Source organism: Parambassis ranga, chromosome 15 (genome assembly GCF_900634625.1).
Source record: "Parambassis ranga chromosome 15, fParRan2.1, whole genome shotgun sequence".
NCBI classification, from domain to species: domain Eukaryota; kingdom Metazoa; phylum Chordata; class Actinopteri; family Ambassidae; genus Parambassis; species Parambassis ranga.
In genome coordinates, this window is record NC_041035.1 from 20,524,828 (window position 1) to 20,546,961 (window position 22,134).

The window sequence follows — 22,134 nt, forward strand, 5'->3', positions numbered from 1 at the left end:
CTAATAGAAATATCTCACACTGATGAGAGCAGCAGATCCAAAATAGGATACAAAGACGGTTCAGATTCTTGGAGCGGTTTCTCCATCTGTTGGTTTCATGTGACTCCTTTCATTGTGTGTGTGTGTGTAGGCTGAAACGAAGGTGTTTCTGTGTAAGCCGATGCATTTTTTTTTTTTAATCATTTTTTTTTTAAAACTACTTCTGTTCTTTTAAAGCAGAAGTCTGAGCAAATCACAGCAAATATTTCATCCGCCCACCAGGAATAAATTGCACGGCAGAAGTGTTTGAGAAATGTTTAATCATGGCCCCTCCAGGCTGTGGAGACTCACATGGTGTCTTTACAAAGCTAAATACACTGTAAAAAAACTTCTAATTATAACCAACTTTACACTGATGAGAGGGGACTCCTCCAAATTCAGTTGTGCCGTGTGTGTTGCCAACAAGATTAGGAATAATTAATTGTGCCCACAGGTCCAGTTGTGTTTACTGTATGTTTACACACACACACACACACAGGAGCTGCCATTTGATGATCTGGCAGCAGTAGATACAAGCCACTCACGACGTGTGCATGTTTAATTGGACAGTCGAACAGTTTTTTTCCTGTTAGCTTTCAACACATATTTATTTACAGTCTGTCTGTGAGCATTGCTGTGATCCAGAGTTGCCTGGTCAGAGCACGCAGACCATGAATATTTAAATAAATGCTTTTATTAAACTGATCATCATCAGGCCCGCTGCCAGTTTATTCACAGAGGCAGTTTAAATGGGGGCATTAAAGTGTTAACATATTTAACAGCAACAACGTGTTAAACGTGTGTCTCACCATCAGCTGGCTAGTTTGCAGGGAACGCAAGTGGAGCTGCAGTAGGAGTGCAGCAGGAATAAGACCTAAAACCTGTTAGCATGTTAGCACTTCCTGTCCCCTCAGTGTGTTCTGAATGTTAGCATGTTAGCACTTCCTGTCCCCTCAGTGTGTTCTGAATGCTAGCATGTTAGCACTTCCTGTCCCCTCAATGTGTGTTCTGAATGTTAGCATGTTAGCACTTCCTGTCCCCTCAGTGTATGTTCTGAATGTTAGCATGTTAGCACTTCCTGTCCCCTCAGTGTATGTTCTGAATGTTAGCATGTTAGCACTTCCTGTCCCCTCTGTGTGTGTTGAATGTTAGCATGTTAGCACTTCCTGTCCCCTCAGTGTATGTTCTGAATGCTAGCATGTTAGCACTTCCTGTCCCCTCAGTGTATGTTCTGAATGCTAGCATGTTAGCACTTCCTGTCCCCTCAGTGTATGTTCTGAATGTTAGCATGTTAGCACTTCCTGTCCCCTCAGTGTATGTTCTGAATGTTAGCATGTTAGCACTTCCTGTTCCCTCAGTGTATGTTCTGAATGCTAGCATGTTAGCACTTCCTGTCCCCTCAGTGTGTGTGTTGAATGTTAGCATGTTAGCACTTCCTGTCCCCTCCGTGTGTGTTGAATGTTAGCATGTTAGCACTTCCTGTCCCCTCAGTGTGTGTGTTGAATGTTAGCATGTTAGCACTTCCTGTCCCCTCAGTGTGTGTGTTGAATGTTAGCATGTTAGCACTTCCTGTCCCCTCTGTGTATTTTGAATGTTAGCATGTTAGCACTTCCTGTCCCCTCAGTATGTGTGTTGTTGTTGTGGCTAAATGGGACAACAAACGACGTCATTAAAGGTCATCAAGGTGTTTGTACTGTAGAAGAGGTCAGAGCGGTAAACTTGGTGGCGGTAATGTTGTAGTCATGTGACTACAATCTTGGAATCCCATTGGCTGTCCCTTCCACCCCCCTGACCTCCTAATGTGAGCTGTGGAGCTTTGACCTGTGCTCTGTCTGCAGCTGGTCACGGCACCCTGTTTGTATTCTATTCTAACATCCAGTGTGGGGGAGCACACATTCTCTCACATCCTTTTTATTTACTGGAAACAAGGTGCCTTTACATCCGCGCACGCTGCTCTCGACAGCGACGTGCCGCTGAGAAATATGATGCAAGTTCTACTAATGAATGCATGTCTCATTTCATTAAGTGGGCATACAATCAAATACATCATGCAGCATCACTTTCCATTTGGATGAGTGCCCAAGTGGCCGCAGCGAGCTGCAGCTTTATTTGTTTTCTGTACCTCGTGTAGATTCTGACCTTTAAGGAATCTGATGGTATTCTGATCATTACATCCACACTGAGATGTGTTTAATGAGAGCCATTAAATGATGTTTGTTATCAAAGCAGAGGCTCCGTCTGGAGTCTGTGTGTGTGTGTGTGATGTGGTAATCATTTAGATTCAGGGAGGAATCTGCCCATTAGTGTCACATCGTGCGCAGGCCGCCGTCATCAGGGTCACATGGCTCAGGAGAAGCTGAGCAGGCTGAGATATACAGAGCAGTTTAAATTAGCTGGGAAGCACTTCAGCAGCTTTTCAAACATTAACCGCAAATGGTGGAGTTTATACTGACGGCTGCTACTGCTCCTCACACACACACACACACACACACAGAGGCCCAGGGAGTAGATGGTTATTGTTTAAACATTCATCTCATTTGAGCTCTTCCAGCTGTATCTGCAGTGGATATGTGGGACGAGTCTCCCCAAGGTAGTTATCATTTGTTTGTGTGTGTGTAGATACTCAAATGGTAGCCTTTGTTTACCTCAGCTGAAGAGAGGGAAGCAGGTCTTTATTTCAGACAACCTATTATCAGAGTCCATACTTAGATTTAATACACTTTATTAGCATAATGTCAGCGTTACCCTAAAAGCCCTGAGTGGGGTGATTGCGCTCCTCATCAGACCGCTTAGTGTGTGTGTGTGTGTGTCTCCTGTCTGAATGTTCAGAAATGAACAACGCAGCTCTGCCTCCACCCATTAGACACACGTGTGACACAAATATCTCGCTTATAGGCGCTGCCACGTTTGACAAACTGGTCAACTAGCTAACAAGCTACCTCTGTGTCACATCCACTAATATGGAGGAGGTGGGGTTTATGACCTATTTTGCAGTCAGCCATCAGGGGGCGATCCAGATGTTTTGGCCTTAGCTATTATGTCATAAACCAGGTCAGACCAAATATGATCAAAATGTTTACCTGCCCATACATGGCCTGATGGGAACAGTGTAAAAAGCCTGGCTCTCCTGGGTCAGATGTTCCCTGAGAGGTAAGGAGAGGATGGATGGAGGATGCAGGAGGAGAACTCCTTCATAAAAACGGAGATAAGAAAAGTCTGTTTTCACGTAAATATATAATAATAGCTCATTAAATATGTGTGGAGTCTCTTTAGGACAGAAAATGCTTGTTATGTGGTGGGGGGGTAGCAGCTCGTGTGTTCAGATGTAGACAGATGGTGCAGGTCAGGTGAAGTCACATGGTCAGCCTCCAGTGAGCGTCCCTCTGCTCTGACTGCAGTCAGGAAGGTGAAGCAGGAACAGCTGATTTCTGAAAGAAGTCTTCTTCTCTTGTTTTTTCCTGGTTTTGTAGTTTCTTTATCTTCCTGTTTTATTTTGAAAATCTATTTTCCTCATGCGTCTGTTTTTCTTCTTGTTTCCTTCCAGCATGATCGCCTACCCTGCCCTCTTTAGTCTGCGTTATTTGTCTGCATTTAGGCCTCTGGAAGTTTGTTACTTGTGGTGTTAAAGAAGCCGGGCGGAGAAAAGGTGCAAATCTGTCCAAAATTATACAGTAGTGATAGTGAATTACCTGCAAATCACTTCCTGTTTCGCTCAAGACTGCAAATGATAACACGGGCTGAGTACCCACTCAGAAGTCATTGATCAGAGGAGTGAAGTCGTGTTTCTCACATGGCGTCTGCAGATGCATTAAAACAGGGCTGGAGACATTAAACATGTTCCAGGGTGCACCCCCGACACACCTCACAGCTGGATTCACATCCAGGCCTGGTGAATGATTCTTGGAGTTTTGGTTTTATCCAGTTTAGCTCAGCAGACAGAGGACATCGCGGATCATGTCAGACAGTTAATCACAGAAGAGGATGTGAAGTTCACTTTCAAATAGCTTCCTGTGATTGTTGAGGCTTTTGGCACCCTTTGTGCTGGAGTACGCCTCAGGCCCCACCCATCCTGAACCCGTTAATGACACACGGCTATAAGTTCTAGCATTTATTTGCAGGCTCAGGTCTGATGGCTATAAAAAGGTGCTGCCGTGGTTTGTTATACGCGGCCTTAAAAGTGACCTCATGCAGGAAGCCACTAAAACAAACAAGGCACCTTCTGTGAGAGCAGAAAGCTGCAACAATCACTCTCTCACTGGGCAGCGTGTGATCACATCTGGATGAAATTCAGATGTATGAATTTGTTTTTGCCCCCCCCCCCTTCCCCTGCCATTCAGTCGATGTAGTGTCAGGTTTGGAGCATTCAGCACATTTAAAGCAGTGAAGCTGCGAAGCAGTTGAGGATAAAAGGAGGCGCTGCAGGCACAGCAGATGACCTGCTGACCTCCAGCCTCCACCCACTCTGTTGTAGCGCATCACACATGATCAAAGACGCATTGGGATGAGAGTGGAGATGAGAGCCAGCCGCTGGCTGACCTGGCTGGACCAGAAGGTTAGTCTGTCAGGAAGCTAACTTCTCAGAGCTCTTCCTCAAAAGAGCTACACCTTGCTGTGTGAGTGTTATTAATGATTCTGAAAGCTGGTATCATTCCAGTGCTGAGGTCAAACTGAGCCCACGGATTCATCTGGGTTAAAAAAAAAAAAAAAAAAGTACCTTCTTGGATTCAAAAATAAATACAGGAAGTGTGCTGCATGTCTGCTCTGCTGGCCCGACCACATTCTGTCTAACAGACGTCAGGTTTAGATGAAACAATCACAGTCAGATGATGTTGAATGAGCAGGAGCTGTAACCATGGTAACAACATCCAAACAATGATGTTTAGTTAAATGGAGTTCCACACCTAAACATGAACCGAGTGTAAATGTGTGTGTCTGTCTGTCTGTCTGTGTGTGTGTGTGTGTGTGTGTGTGTCTGTATGTGTGTGTGTGTGTGTGTGTGTGTGTATGTGTCTGTCTGTGTCTGTCTGTCTGTCTGTGTGTGTGTCTGTCTGTCTGTATGTGTGTGTGTGTCTGTGTGTGTGTGTCTGTATGTGTGTGTGTGTGTCTGTCTGTCTGTATGTGTGTGTGTCTGTGTGTGTGTGTCTGTCTGTCTGTCTGTGTGTCTGTATGTGTGTGTGTGTGTGTGTGTGTGTCTGTGTGTGTGTGTGTGCGTGTGTTGCAGCTTCAGAGCAGATCATGAGGATTTACATGATCACTTTTTGTTTGTCGGCACAAGAAAAGCTCAAAGAAATGATCCTCACAGTTTGATGAGGAAGAACTGGTCTGTCCTGACCTCAGGGCCACCTGACCTCTGACCTCATCACCCCTCATCAGACTTTATAAATGATTTATGTGCTGGACAGGAAGCAGAAACATGGATGGGTCTAAACAACAGGACACAGATCAATAACCTGGATGTGAGTCATTTTTCTGTGGATCATGATGTAACTAATGCTGAACACGGACACTCGGCTGCAGCTGAGAGTTTTCATACATGCAGCAGCAGCAGTGATGTGGACGTCCATGCTTACAGCCGCTGGAGAACGATTACTGTACGGCTCCTATAAATCTTCATTTCTGCGTGTTGAGTGATTCAGCTTCTGCTTTCATTAAATTAAAAGAGTAAAAACTGTCCCACATGTGCAATAAAAAGAGCTGGAGCAGTACTTTTATTTCCACTTTGGGACGATGGCTATGCCTTTGATATTTCTATTGTTTTCTTTTCTTTTGCACTGTTAATTTGGATAAAGTCACATTTTTTTTAAAACGGCACTTCTTCGCTCATCAGGCTGGATACACGCTGTAGAACCAAAGGAAAGCAGGGACACAATTTCAGGAAGTTTTCTTTGGCCTGAGGAGAATTTTCTGAGATCCATTTTTAGTACAGGCTGAGGGTTTATTTTGGGGTGGCGGGGAGGATATGGGACCAGGAGCGCCGGGCTGGAACCACAATATGTGAGCTTCTGGATGTGGTCGGGGTCTCAGGCATGCAGGGGATGAACTGTGCTGATCAGCAGGTGCAGGTTAAACCACTGAAAGATGTTATTTACAACAAGCACAAATGTTTAGCTGAAGTATGATTGATCGAGTCGTTATTCATCTGCAGGCAAACAGTGAAGTGAAAGAACAATCATCCAAACTTCCTCATGCATGGATCAACTCGGTGAATTCAATCTGAAATGGACTGCAGTCCTGACTCTCTCACAGATGGATAGGAGGGATAACTCTCGTCTTCTCTTCTCTGTCTCTCTTCTCCAGGGACCTGAAGAATAATTTGATAAGTACAGTGGAGCCCGGGGCCTTCCGTGGTCTGCTGGCTCTGAGGAGACTGTAAGTATGATGAAGCCTTGTAATAGCCTTCTCATGGGGACGGGGGTGTGGGGGGGGGGGGAGTAGTCCTCTTACTTCACTGTCTCGAGTACAGAGTGAATTGTGGAAGGAAATTCTCAACGAAACATTTAAGCTGCAGGCAGTGGTGGCCGGGGGCCCTCACACAGCCAGGTGGTGTCTTCACAGGAGGGCAGGAGTCCTACTCGCTGATCCAGACACTAACCTGAGTCCTCAGTATGTGGTGGGAGGATGAGCTGGAACCTGAGCACAGCTTGTACATTTCATGTAGTCAACCATTTAATCAATCAATCAATCAATCTGTGTCACAGCCAGGTTCACGCACTACACTCCCTATGACACCAATCATGATCATTCACCTGGAAATGGGGGGGGGGGCGTTCAATAATATCTATTAACACCTAGAACTTGTAACATTTTCATCATCCACTGGTGCATCCGCTCCACTGCACACACTTCTGAAGCCTTTTGTTGATTGTAGTCCTGGTGTCGCTCTGCCCTGTGTTTCTCTGATTGGTTGTATGTCTGTCCAAATGTGTCCAGAGGGAGTTCGTCCTGTGTCCCCCCCAGGAACTGGAATCCTCAGAGACCAGACTGATTCTCTCTATAGAACCGAAACACAGTGAGGAAGGCTGGTCAGACTAGGACTGAGAGTTACTGAGCATTACTTCCTGTTTTATGTTACGATACAAGTGTGATGTGTGGGGAAAGGGTTAAAATAATTTGGCAATTATTCAACACTTCTTGTTGAGTTTGGCTCCAAGACTTCTAAACACCACACTAATCAGTATCTTTTCAAACATAGTGGACCTGTTGTTGGTTCAACTCTTTTTTTTTATCTTGAGGAGTTGTGCACTATATTTGGTGCATGTGGGTCAAATATGGACTGATTTAAGGGGGCGCTGCTGAGGCTACATTTTTCTTAGGCGTTGAATGTTAGAGAAAACATCGGTGAGACTCTAAAGATGGAAAGTCCTTCACATTTGCAGCTCTTCCTTGTGTTATGCTTTAGGCTTTAATTATAGTTTATGCAACCTTCAAGTCTCCAGCCACCATAAACTGCAGCCTGCTGTAGGAAGGGTGTGTTTTATTGTTCAAGAATCACATTTTAACAAGGAGGAAAAGTCAAATTCAAGTTGGAACGCACTCGCATGAAGTTTTCTTCTTTCTTTCCTCCTGTTTTTGGCGACTTCTTCTTCCACTCGAGTAATTTTCTCCACACGGCTTTCTTCTGAAAGGGTCAGCGGCTGACTGACGTGATTGCAGCCCGATAGTTAGCGGGATCTGGCCTGGCAGGGACGCAAACAGTGAGCTAGCCACGCTGATTCCATGGCGCGTGTGCACAAGGCTCAGGGAGCAGCAGAGTGCTAATTTAAGTGCTCCCCAACTGGTGATTATTCGAGTGCTCTGCTTATTTTCCCACAGCTGCTCCAGCAAAGCAGCTCTTTAATTACAGAGTGCCAGGGCACCGAGCCACGGATGCGACAGCCGCTCGCACATGGAAGCCCACATGTGTGTGTGTGTGTGGTGTGAGGAGTAAAAAAAGGTTGTGAAAGGTCAGGACGGACAATGCAGGATGTTAAATAGATGACATAAATGAAACCCCTGTGCCAGCATGCCTGAGAACAGAGGAAGACCTGATCTAAGCGGCTGTCTCTGTCCATGCAGGGATCTGTCTAACAACAGGATCGGCTGCCTCTCCCCTGAGATGTTTCTGGATCTGGGAAACCTTGCAAAATTGTGAGTAATCCATGAACTGAAAACAAGCAGTGCACATTTTCACACTTCATTTGTGTCAGGAGTGACCTCTCTCTGCATGTATTTCTTCCACAAACAGGAATCTATCTGGGAACATCTTCTCCACTTTGACCACAGGACTCTTCACACACCTCGTGGCTCTCAGAGTGCTGTAAGTTAAACACACGTGATGCACGCATGATGCGGTGAAGTGTTTCCTTCCTTTCCTAAGACTTTGTGGCACCAGATATTAAACATTTCCTGTCATGGTTAGCATCTGTGTGCAGCAGAGAGAGTATAGAGAGAATAAAGTACTAGAGAATGGCCCTGTTGGGCAGCTGTGTAAGTTCAGATGTGCACACCTGGACGCTAAAATCAACCACACCTGTGAGAACAATTAAAACACAGTGGCCTCCCTGACTATTGGACTTCCTACAGAAGCACAGGTGTTACTAATAACAACATAACAACAGATTTATGTAGCTCAGGCAGTCAGAGCAGCGAGTTAGCATTGCGCCCTGAAACTGCCACACACACACTGCGATGGCAGCGCCGTCCATTTTATCAGCCACACCTGGTTCCTCCTGTTGTGACAAGTCGAAGCACCTGCCGGATGCCTGAAGTCACGGGGTGTTACTGCTTTTGTCACCAGGCACTTCAGCACGGAGACGCTGTTCTGTGACTGTCAGCTGAAGTGGCTGCTCCTCTGGGCTCGCCGCAGCTCGGTGAGGATCGGCAACGACACCGTGTGTGTTTTCCCCACACACCTCCACGGCCTGGAGTTCCGCAACCTACGTGAACAGCAGCTCAGATGTGGTGAGTGAGTGAGTGAGTGAGTGAGTGAGTGAGTGAGTGAGTGAGTGAGTGAGTGAGTGAGTGAGCGAGTGAGTGAGCGAGCGAGTGAGCGAGCGAGCGAGCGAGCCAGCGAGCCAGCCAGCCAGCCAGCCAGCCAGCCAGCCAGCCTCCATGTTTCTGGCTTCCTGTCCATCACATAAAGTGGTGAAGGGGGGTGAGGTCAGAGGTCAGACTCAAGTTCTTCCACACAAACTGTGAAGATCATCTGAATCCTCCTGATCTGCTCCATCAAATGTCAGAATACACTGATTGATTAATCATGGACAATCAATCAATCATCAGCTGCAGATCTAGTACATCTAAAAACAGACTGTGCATGGTGTTCCTTTACACATAGTGGGTGGTGATAATAATAATATCTCTACATGAACCCGACACATTCCGGGCCCTGAACTCCACCTTCATCAGCTGTGTTTGCATTTTTTACTGCTAAGTACTGTCATTTATTATTCTGTGTGACTATAACAGAGTCAGGAGCCCCGTGTGTCATTGAATTTGTCACCAAACAAATGATATCCCACAGTCCCCGAATAACGCTCGGCATAATTAGCACTTTTGTTAATTAGTTAATTAATTGACTCCACCTGGCATCCCAGGTGTAAATGAGTCCTCCTGCAGAAGACCAGAATGGGAGCCAGCGTGCGGTCTCAGAGTTTTCAGACTGACTGTGTGACAGATTCTGTCAGACGGAGATGATGAAAAAAAGTTCACTTTCCTGGAGGCGGATGTTTTTCTCAGTGTTGATTTTTATCGGCTGAACACGAAAACAAAAAACTGCACATCAGAGTGGTGCTAGCTTCACGTGTCACTCAGCAGAGGTATCTGGATTTTTGAAGGTAAGCAGGCTGAAAGCACAGCAGTTAATCCAGTGTTACAGCTGCAGAATACAGTGAGTTAACTGGATGTTATTCTGTGAAGACAAATGCAACATTTTTAAATTACAGTGCAACAACCGAACCTTTGGGTTTCTTTAGATGGACATTTTGATATAAATAGTCTGTAATCTGTCTCTTTGTGAGACATAATAAGAAACAGTTTAATCCCACTCACGCTGCATTTTCAAGTAGTTGATGCAGTGAGAACATGATTAAGTAGAGCTATCCTGATAATAGGTTTCCCTCTCCGCCGTTATCTCTCCACCTGCTGTGAACTGTTTGACAAGCTTAATACTTGTATAAGGCAATGATTTAGTAGAGAGAGAGAACCTCGGGCTAGAATGGTCTCATAATATTTTCTCTGTGTGGTCTTCAAGAGCTGGGAGGAGGAGCTGCAGGAGTGCCCCTCAGTCGAGCCGCCTGTCAGTTGCTTCAGTAAGGCGTAGAACTCTTTAGCTAGTTCTCATCCAGCTAAACCTTGACTGATCAGCGCACCCATCATCTGCGTTACGTGACAACATGTTAGCATTGCAGGACCTGAGTTCATTTTATCCGATGCAGGAGCATTCAGCGCTGATTAGCAGTTAGCATCAGCGCTCCCTACACCTGGTGGTGAAGCAGCTGCTTGGCACCGATGCACGTTTCCCCATGACAGAAAACTGGCTGTTCTGCCTGTGTGTGGAGAGTGGATGTGTGAACAACTGTACAACAACACATACGCTAACATGTGGGTCTCTGCACAGGATGCAGTGAGAGAGGGAGGAAAACATCACACGCTGCAGAGGCACAGGCTGTGGGATTTGTAGCATCTTTTATCCTTTTAACCCTTTCTTCTGGAGTCTGATCAGGGGTTTGAGCTGCCATTTTGTGCCGATGCCAAGAGAACAACAGACCATCCACCTAAACTCACAGTTAGGTGGTGTGCGACTGGAGCTGGCGGGAAGCTCTTCATCTGAGCTGGCAGCTCCCTGTCACTCAAAGCCCGTCAGCCCCTTCATCATGTCGCAGACTGTTTCTCTGCTGTAATGTTTTTAACATGGAGGACTGTGAGGATTGACTCACTCACTCACTCACAGCCAGCCTCCAGAGGCCATGTGGGGAACTGCAGTTTTTGACACTTCCACATGTGCTTCCTTTCTGCTGCTTGCTGGTCCTCAGCAGGTCCTGTGAATCCGTGGATTCTGGATGGAAATAAATGAATAAATGTAAAGTTATGTGCTCCTTTGTAATGTGTTGTAGTCGGGTTTGTTTTGAAAGTGCGGCAGGCCTCCACAGTCTGTATAATTAATGAGAAACGACCAGCAGTTAATGCGTCAAAGTGAGTTTTTTGAGCAGACCAAACGGACTTGTTCCTGAAGCAGCAGAGGGAAATCTAAGAGTCTTTACCAGTGCTTGCAGACAGGCAGCCTCCCTCCTCCCCGTCCTCCCTCGCTCAGTGCTGCGTCTCACGGGGGAATCGTATCTATCTATCATATGTGATAGAATCATCGTCCTGTCCTTCTTATATCACACGGGGGACATTCTGCTGGAATGAGAAAGTCTCTGTTTAGTGGTGGAGCACGCAGGCGTATGACACGAAACACACAAAAAACTTAATGAGCAGAAATGTGCTGCAGCGTGGACACGTCGGCTGCCTTTTTGCAGACAGTATGTGTTTTTCATTTACACACAACAATCCAAAGCAATTACAGGGTAATTGTGCACAGTCCACAGACACAGAGCCATGAGTGGAATCCAGCAGGACAAGAAGCACTCCTTTCAGAAAGCATCCATTATGGGATTACAGTGATAATGTTCCGGGCTCCCTGCTCTCGCCATGCTTGGCTCTGTGCGCCTCTCCACAGTACAGCTCCATCTTACAGCACCTTGTTCATTCACTTGGCAGCACGGCGCTCTAACAACCATCATTTTTAATGTTATGTGATGGTTGTTCTTTTTCACATGGGTGCAGCGTATGCCGTCCAGGACCTTGTTAAGGATATCACACAGCACCTGATACCACGTTCTTGTTATCCAGAAAAAAATATGATGGGCTGGGACATAAAGAATCCCTTGCCGAGAATATTGGGAATTTTTTCCCACTGTTTCCCTGATGATATGTCACAGAAGATGCATCTGTTTGGGGCCCAGCGAGATGAGTCGCAGATGTTTGCACACATGCATTCCAGCAATGATACAGGTCGGGTAGCGCCTGCAAATGAGGGGGAACGGGGGGGGGGGGGGTGCAGGCGGCTTCCTGCCAGGATCAGGTGCTTCCTGTGTTGAGGTCAGGGCCGCCTGTTTGACTCGTCTGCAGCCTTGTGTGAAGAGAGCAACAGCCCAGGCGTAAAGCGTTCCTCACACACACGCTGGACGGGCCCTCAGCCTTCTATAGCAGCTTTTATTACAGCACTTTATTACATTTCATGTGCAGGCCTCTTCTTGTCTTTTAGCCTGTGGTGTGCCTCCAATAATTTAATGATGCAAAAATATCAGCTCTACACATTCTGTCATGTGAGTCTCTGAAGTGCAGGCACGCAGCTCCTTTGAAAATCAGCAGCTTTGAGAAGTGCCTATAGAAACAGACACAGGAGCGTCAGTCTGAGAGGATCCGCTCGCCTCAGTTTCTTTGGTATGGATCCAAATCCAAAGTAAAAATAACAACTGTGCCGTGAGTACACCCTCTGTGCTGTGATGTTTAGTTTTTCATTTAGTCTGTCTGCATGAACAACACTGAAAGAGCATGAGAGCTACACAAGTAACAATAAATCCAGCTTCAGCTTAAATTTATTTAACGGTTCAAAGTAAAATATTAGCACTGTCCAGTAAGATGATCAATACCTAGGTGTTTGAATGTAAAAATAGGACAAAGCTGTGAGGTGTAAACTAAATAATACCAGGGTTGTTATTTGTGGTGACAGATGTGTGGAGTTTCTGTTTAACTCTTACAGTTCAGACATGGTGAAACTGAGCAGAATCTGAATGATGAACCTACCGCTGCACAGATTACAGACATGTTGGAGGAGATGATGAGGCTGCCCCACCCCTGAGAAACATGGGTGGTGAATGTGACAGATGCAAAGCATCTATCAGGGTTACCGTAGAAACCCTGGGGGAGCAGAGAGAGACACCTAAAAGTGTCGTCCATCTGCTCCTGGAGGATCCTTCAGCCACTTTTAGGGCAGCTGCTAAACACATGAAGGGAGGCAGTCAGTGTGGCATCCATACCAGGTGCTCCTCTCTCCTAACTTGTCACTCGATCCTGCAGAAATCGTATTTCTGTCACTTCTTACCTCACTCGATAGGTCATTAAACACAGTTCTTAAGGTGAGGGGAGAAAAGTGTGTCTACTGAACATAAAGAGTTTGGAGCGCAGCAGGAGGAGGACTTTACTGTTTGCATGTAATCCTCATAAATAGCATCAAAAATACATTTGACAGAATGAAAGTTGTTATGTGATTAAACAGTGTGGTGGCGGCGGCACACTCCGGGACGCATTTAGAAACCCTGCTAGTGCGTTAATTTAGCCGTATGCTAACAAATCGCTGGAAGTGAGAGTGTTTGTTCCACACGCTGCTGATGTACTTCTCACACATTTGGCATGATTCTGTCTCTTCTTCTCCTCCCCCTACACACACACACACACACACGCACAAACACACACACGTACGTAATAATAATTGCGTTTCACACTGGCAGTGTCCAGTGGGCAGAGGCAGGCAGCCTCACTCTGATCCTTGGCTCAAAGCAGTGTTTCAACAGTATCACCAACAGCCAAGTCAACAGTGAGCGGCCCCCATGCTGCGTCTGCTGTGTGTCACACACAGGAGGCAACAAAGCCCCGGCTACCGTGTCTCAGCTCTCTAACAGGGTCACATCGAAGGAGAAGAAGGATTGCACAGAGATGTCATCATGCGCAGAAGTGCAATATTTTAACGCTTACTCTCAGATGCCACTTTTAATTCTACATCATTTGATTCTAAATTACTCTGCATGCCCTAAATAGCTCTGGTTGCATAATGCTAGCCTCGTCACGAATGTCAACTTATGAGCTGCACACAATCAGCCATGTTTCTTTTTTTTTTTCAAACGCATCAAGCAATAAAAGACTTTATGAGCCACATACAGGATTGCCTGTCAAGCAGCTGAAACATCCACAATTGATTGAAATGGGCTAGCAGAGGCAGAGCGTTTGCTTATGCTGCTCTTTGGACGGTGTCCAAGGACGTACGTGCTCTGAAAGAAGGTGGCGCAGCCGGCTGTACACGGTGCTGTAATCATGGCCAAAGACAATGAATGCATTCATCAGAACTCCTTCAGATAAAACCCATACATCCATGCAGCGCTGGCACAGGACTCTCTGCTGTGTTCTAATCGCATCCACATCGTAGCTTTATTCTGGAGGACTGAGCCAGCTGAGGTAGGTAATCCTGTCACTGGTGTTGTGGCAGGCGTCCATTGTGAACATGGTTGGAGTCCAGGGGAGTCCAGGGGAGCGCTCGAGGCTGTTCTCCTTCTATAAGCTGCTGTTGGCCTCACTCAGCAACACAACAACATGTGGGAACGACGGGGGGGAGGGCACGACCTTAGCAGAGTGTGCACAGGTCTGATTTGAATGCATGCTAAAACCCTCTCATCAGATAGAAGAGCTTCATCCTTTATCGTCTCGCTTCAGGAAGAGAAGGTTTACAAGCTGACCTCCCTGTTTTATCCCCCTCATCTTCCAGATGGACCTCTGGAGATGCCCCTCTTCCAGCTCATCCCCTCTCAGAGGCAGCTGGTGTTCCGTGGAGACCGGCTCCCCCTGCAGTGCACCGCCTCCTACCTGGACCCGTCCGTGGAGCTGCGCTGGCGTCACAACGGCCACGCGGTGACCACGCAGGATGACATCTATGTGGAGGAAACCCTGCTGCATGACTGCTGCCTGCTCACCAGGTACACTGATGGTTTTACTGACAGTGGAACAAACATGGAGCACACATGTTCATGTAATATGTACACACACACACACACACACACACACACACACACAGAGGCAGACAGCCGTCCTCCCGCTCACTCACAGGAGCTGTGATTTACCTTTTGTTATTGCCGCCCTTGATATGGATCTGAAAGGACAGGACTGAATTGGCTTGGCAGCGCGCCAGCACCTCAGAGCAATCTGTGGCTCGTCTCTAGAGGTCGGCCGTCCAGCCGCTCCCCGAACGCCGCTGGAGCGCTCTCTGATCACGCGCTCAGTGGAACACACGCTGAATCATAATTGTGGTGATAAAGTAGACGGCAGCAGCAGCTTTTCACACATTGCCTCAAGCCTCCATCCTCTTCCTGTCTTTGTCTTCTTGGTGGTCTGCTGCGTGTTACGGTGTGTGTGTGTGTGTGTGTGTGTGTGTGTGTGGCTGTTGCCTGTTGTGGCTCTCTAACATCAATATCGATGACAGAAATATGTTTGGCCTTGTGCGGTTTATTTGGCAACAGTAATGGCGGCTCTGTTTTCAGAGAAGGTAATGTGACTGTTCCTCCGGCTGCAAATGGCACAAAGAATCAATAATGTTTTCCTTATGATGCAGCAGCTCACTGGAACGTAATCATCGGCAGTGATCCCTGTGGTGATGCAGCACTTTGAGTAATTGGGTTAAAGGTGGAGTGGAATCTGTTAGCTACGTCTCGCTGTGTTTGGGTCTCAGTAATGATGTTTCCAGGCAGTTCATTTTAATCAAAGTATCAATCAATGCAATGCTATGCTCCTAGCTCCTAGCTGCAGCCTAACAAGACAGAGCGGTGCAATTTTAAGGTACTTTTTCTTTAATTGTTTGACTTATTTTGGCATCAATCAAGTGTTTTTCATGCATAAATCCTCCTGAGTATGTGTAGAAACTCTGTACTGGAAGTTACAAGCAAGCGAGTCGTGTCAGTTTTTTCAGTGCAGTCCAGCTCGGCTAGGGGAAAGGGGAGTAAAATGGAACCAGGTGGAATTGCTTAGGGCAAGTTATTTAATTGTATGTTCACAGAGCTAACACAGACCGTGCAGAAAACCATAGACAGGAACAGGAAATGTGCCTCAGCACAGCGCTAGCCAGCACAAGTACGGCTGCTGACAAACGAAGCACACAGTAACAGTCGGTGCGGAAACGAGACAACAATGCAGCTGCGCCGAGGTCCCGGGCCTCCCGCCGATTGGTCCGACAGTCCTCGAGGTGGAAGCGGAGGAGCAGGCGCCGCGGACGCACCGTTGGCATGACGCTGACGCACGGGGGCGGGCCTAAAGGAACGGCAAAGCGAAGAAAACATACACAACAAAACACAGGTACAACTAAACATGATGCTATAACATGATTATATGGCCAGCTAATGGAAAACATTCGACCACAGTTCACCTAAAAACACAGCTTGTGATTGGCTGAAAGAGGATCAGTGTTTGCCAGCTGTCTCATTCATCGACCCTGTAAAAACTCTGTGTTTCATTGACGGATTATAAAGATGAGTAACGGCTCGTTTTAATGTCTTTTTAACGTGGAGTTACATTAAAAGTGTGACGTGCGGGCGTCATGGCGACTGATGCGTCCCTGCATGTTTATAAATCAGTTTAATTGCAGGAACTTGTTTCTTTACTGCGTATTTTACTGCTGTTAGTGTAGAACATGTGGTGGTCAAAGAGCATCTTATGACATGAAGAAGCATGTTTCGGCTCAGCGGGGAGGGCGGCAGCTCTCACCCCTCCTCCTCCTCATGCACCCACCTCTCTCCATCCTGGTTACTAACCTCCTGGTGACGTCGGTGAGCTCCGGTTGCAGCCGTCTGCTTTTTGAGTCCAGTGTCCTGTTCTGACTGGGCCCCGCTTGCAATTAGTCTCCACTTGTATACACAAATAAAGCAATTTTCTCCCCCAAGTGGAACCTATTTGGGTCATGTTTATCTTGGCACCTGAGAAGTATAGAAACCTGCAGAGGGGCTGACATTATTTCCATAGCTGACGGGTGTATAACTGCCTCCAGTCCAATGAAAACAGTGAGCTGTGCACGCGCTGAACTTCACCTCTCGCCCTCTGCTGCGTCCCCCTTTCCTGCTGAGGCCTGGAATTAAGACTTCTGCTTGAAAACGTCCATTTTACAAATTAAAACGAGCAAAACTAAGCAACCATGTTGTGCAGTTAAATCATTTTGGTGGAAACGTGTGAGATTAATGTGTGAGTGTAAGCAGGTCAGAGTAAAGCATGAATAAAACATGTGACACACAAACAAAGTGCCCGTTGGTTTAGATTTATGTACCGCCCATTTTTGGCCCATCTGAGGTTTCTCGGCTACCAAACTATAATACATGTTTGATTTTCATGCCTCTATTGGTGTTTCCATGCAGATCTAACCTTTTTCTCACTCATTCACCCACGAGCAGATGACAATGATTTTTATTTTTAATTTTTATTTTGAAATACTTTAATAATCCCATCAGGGAAATTGCTTTAAGGCTGCCCAGCAAGAGCGCCACACACCAGTGAGTGCGCTGGAGGCAATGTGGATAAAGTGCCTTGCTCACGGACACACAACAATGACTAGGGAGGAGTTTGGATCGAACCTCTGACCTTCTGGTTATTGGACAATAACCTGCTCTACCACTGAGCCACTGCTGCCCCCATGATGGAACACATGACACAGGTGTGCCAATAACACTGTCAATGTGTGTGTTTGTGCTTCTGTGCATTGTATTGATAACACAGAGCACAAACCTACACAACACTGTAAGCAGGGCGATATGTTTGTGCTCCTATTGGTTGATTTGGATGATTGACAGGTCTATGTGTAACGGTTTGGTGAAGCTGTGGCCTCTGACCGGTCGGATGCTGTCAGCGCTTGTTTTAGCCCCAGTGGACGATATTTAGTCACTGCAGTGATGGTGTTCACCTTGGATGAATGTCCTCTGAGTCAGTCAGCCTCGCCCCGCGCGCCCCATCAGAGGGGAAAGACTGAGCACACAGGATTTAGCGCGTGGCTTAAAGCCCTCGTCTGGATTTGTCGCACAGAGTTGCAGCAGTGTGAGCAGAGATGATGCCAAAGCCTCGCTCAGCTGACCTCTGTGAAGGTGAACCCAGAATGTTTTCTGCTCTCAGGCTGAATCTGGCTGAAGCAGCCAGCGTTGACATGTCACGATCAAACAGGCGTGACATAATGTTTTGTTAGCATCTGCCTCACATGTTCACACACTGCACTGTGTCTATACACAGCCTCTTATTTGCTGGCGCAGGTGGGCCGGTAAGCTGATCCGTTTACGCTGCTCACAGCGAGCAGCAGCAGCAGCAGCAGAGAAGCGGGCCCCGTGAGGCCTGATGGTTCTGCGATGTGGGCCAAACTCCTGCTGAGTAATGGTGTCAGGCCAGACTCCCAGTATTAGCTATGCTAGCGGCAGCAGCGGGACCAGCCTGTGATTCATGTTTCATTAATCAAACATTTTAGAGCCCTGTAGCGAGCTCCGGCAGACACTTTGGATGTATCTTTCTTAATCCTCTCCATTTTTAATCAGGCTAATCTTACACAAAATGAAGAACCTGGTTTGGAAATATCACTGAAGGCAAAGGAAGGAGGAAAACGTTTCTCTGCTGGTGATCTTAAAGCTTTTTATTTTCTTTGAATTCTACGCACATAGTTTTTCCTCTTACTGCGTTTAGATGTGTGCTTCTTAAATCCTGCCTCCACGGCGCTTTTTCCTGTTTCCTGAATGTAGCAGCCTGAGTTTTACCTGCTTGGCAGCTTCAGAGCTCTCATCACACATGAATGCATAACCAGCGTCACACGTTTGACTTTCAACCAGGAGACCCGAAAACATCTCTGTTGCCATGGTTACTACATAAATCTACAGTGGCTGAGAAAACACGTGCAAATACATGAAATGGCAGCATATAAAGAAAACATGACGGACATGCTAATGGTTAGCAGAACAGCTAATGACGAAACTCTGTCACACTTTAAGGTCCCTAGAAACACTTTCATTGTGTTGATCATGTTGTCGACTTAATGGAAGTGTTTTAATTTGTGGTTTGGCCGTTTGTTGAAGTTGCAGTGCGCTCTCTCAGACAGAGTACGATGAGGGACCGCCACAGGCTCATGGCGTCTGTGTGTGAACAGTTAACAGATAAGGTGATTGATGCCACACACACACACACACACACACACACACCCGTGAACACATGCTTGCATGTATGTGCTGCGTTTGCACTGATTCATATGAAGATGTCCCGCCTTCGCTGGGCAGCGCGGACAGGTTGTATGTTTACAGCCTCATGAGCAACATTATGTAAACAAATGGTTAAATGTTCCTAATGAGTCCTCTGGGACCTCTTCCATAATGGTGCAGTGTTGCTGTGGATGTAGGTCAGTGCTTTGTGTGTGTGTGTGTGTGTGGCCCTGCCCTACTGATTTCCCTGATTTCTTTATGTTTGTTGTGTGACAAGAAGCTTTTTGTTCCTGAACACTGGAAAGTCTCTTCCTGCTCTCCTCTGTGTTTGGTGAGGGTGCAGCAGCAGCTGGGAGGGAGTGTGTGTGTGTGTGTGTGTGTGTGTGTGTGTGTGTGTGTGTGTGTGTGTGTGTGGGGGTCGGTGGGTGGGTCGGTGGGTGGGCCTGCTGGGGGGGTGTTTCCCAGCATTCAGACAGTTGGCACATGTCCAGCCATGATGTCAGAGTCCTCCGTGCAGACTGACGTCACACATGTTGTCACAGTCGTGTCACTGCAGCAGTAACGCTGCTTCAGCTAATTTAGCATCGGTTTATTCTGTGTAACATTGTTTCAGCAATGATACATTGTATAAACGTTACATACACGTTTTTAATGCTAGTTATTAATTTAACAAATGAATTTGCTGTGACAATATTTTAGTCAAACATTCAAATGTGCCTTAATCCTTAAACTAAGTTGCTGTTAAATTTACATTTCTCATAATCATTTAAACATGATGTTCCTATGGAAACTAGACGCAGAGAAACAGATGGGGGAAGCAATATTTAACAAGTTTCTGCTCAGAATTTCTAAAGTAATTTAAAAATGTAGAAGAGAGACCGTGCTGTTTTAAAGAATGAGAGTGGATGTTAAATAAGTGAAATATTCTGACAGACAACAGAGGTTCGATAAAGTGTCAGAAATCCGTCCTTCAAAAAGCAACGACAACAGCTCAACATCCTCATAAGTGTGTGTCAGAGGTGGGACTAAGGCACAAGTAAGTCTCACGTGGTTGTCCTCAAGACTAGTCCAAAGTCCTAAACTTGAATTTCAAGTCTCAAGTATGTTTAACAACATAGTCATACTATAATGGGTTTAAATGACAGATCGTGTAAACTGAAATAAGTAAAAGATGTGCTGACATTTAATTTGTGTAGCACTAATGAGTTCCACAATATCAAGTTTCTGTCTCTCTCTCTCTCACACACACAGGGCTGCACTGTGCTGAGTGAAATGAATTGATCAGTGCAGACTTTTTAAAGGCTTTGGGTGAAGTATGAAGTCTTTTCAGTCCACGTGAAGTCACAGGTCACTGGAATTAAAGTCTTCTTACTTCAGTGGAACACAGATGCTGGAATCAGGATTCATCTTATTCACTTTGATAAGTCGCCCACAGAAAGTCATCACAACAAAGTCGTGTCCTTTTTGCTTGGATATCCTTCTTAACAGCGTGCAGAGGAGACGCGTTCACCCTGATTCCCTGTTGCTGCATAAACAGCTCACCTCTCCAGCACTAATTAGCAGCAGAATGTCTGACTAATGACCCGTTGTTTTTCTTGTTTGTTCTTTGATGTATTTGCATTTGCAGACATTATCAGGCAGTTTAGTCCTCAAAGTGGATGTTAGAGAAATGTGCAGCAGAAGGATTTGAGTGCTATGATGTGGTCCAGGAGAGGATCAGAGGTGAACCAGTAACAGGGTCCTGAGGACTGAAGGCTGGTCCGTGTGCTCTGATCCAACAGACGAGCTGCTGCAGCTCAGACTGCTGAAGAAGCTCCTGCTGGTTCTGATAGAAAGGCGTCAGAACACACAGAGCAGCACAGTGTGTGGTGCAGCTGCAGAGCAGCCAGGGTGTCCATGCTGACCCCCGTCCACTGCTGGAAGCTCCAACAATGGACACATCAGGACCGGAGCCCAGAGTGATGGAAGAAGACGGCCTGGTCTGAGGCCTGTCTCTGACCTGAGGAACACATGGCACCAGGATGGGAGGGAGGCGAGCCAGCAGGGCCAGAGTGATGGTCTTTGTGTGAGGTTGTGATGAAGCTTTGGGTCCTCATGTGGATGTTACCCTGACACCTAGCTTAGCATGGCTGCAGACCAGCTCCACCCTGAGCAGGATGATGCTCCCTGACACAAAGCAGCAATGGTTCAGGGACGGTTTGAGGAACACACCAACCAGGTCAAGGTGCTGACTGGACCTCCAAACACCACAGATCAGGATCCAAGGCAGCATCTGTGGGATGTGCTGGAGGAGCAGGTCTGATCCATGAAGGCCCCACCTCACAGCTTACAGGACTCCTTCAGAGGTCTGGTGGAGTCTATTAGGAGCCTATAACGATCTGAATCTTAATGATAGGAACTTTTATACATTCCTGACGGCTGTTACTAATCTTACACACCTTACATTATAAGACACACCGTATAGAAGAAGGCAAAGTGTAAATATAGTGTAGTATGATCCTTAACTTAAACAGTTGTCTTTTCTGAAGGAGGGTGTATTTCCATGGTGATTATGTTGCTTAGCAGTCTCCATCTGCTTTTCTCAAGTTTTTTTTCATAGGGAGTAAAATCCTGAAGATTAGTCACCTTGGCAAATGGCCTGCATCGACTCTTAGTCAGTGTTTCAACATTCTTTGTTTGATCAGATATTTTCCGTTGAGATCGGAATCACTGTGACCGTGCAGGATCAGCCTGAGTAATGATCGGCCAACATTTCAAGCTCCACACACAAGGGTCTCTTAAATGAATCAAAGTTTGTGAAGCACATTTAATGAGTCAAGAATCCTCAAGACGTTACCCCGACTTTAACACGTTCTGCCGTTTGTCTGATCCACAAACAAACCACAAAATTAACCCTAAAACTACCACTCATTCAGTGTTTAACCTCCTTTTGCTCTCCTCCTCCTCCTCCAGCGAGGTCATCCTCTCCAACATCGATGTGGGCATCGCCGGCATCTGGGAGTGCCTGGTGACCAGTTCCCGTGGCAACACCTCCCAGCAGATGGAAATCGTCGTTCTGGAGACGTCAGCGCCGTACTGCCCCGCCGACAGAGTCACCAACAACAAGGGCGACTTCAGGTGA

General features: G+C 46.5%; 1 protein-coding gene across 1 annotated transcript in view; it reads left to right on the plus strand.

The window, feature by feature from the left end:
• The window catches only part of adgra1b (adhesion G protein-coupled receptor A1b), a 121,500-nt gene that overhangs the window by 14,858 nt on the left and 84,508 nt on the right, over positions 1-22,134 (plus strand). The window contains 6 exon segments of the mRNA XM_028423197.1: positions 6,316-6,387; positions 8,074-8,145; positions 8,243-8,314; positions 8,795-8,958; positions 14,579-14,786; positions 21,966-22,130. Of these exon segments, the coding sequence (XP_028278998.1) occupies positions 6,316-6,387; positions 8,074-8,145; positions 8,243-8,314; positions 8,795-8,958; positions 14,579-14,786; positions 21,966-22,130 (753 nt within the window).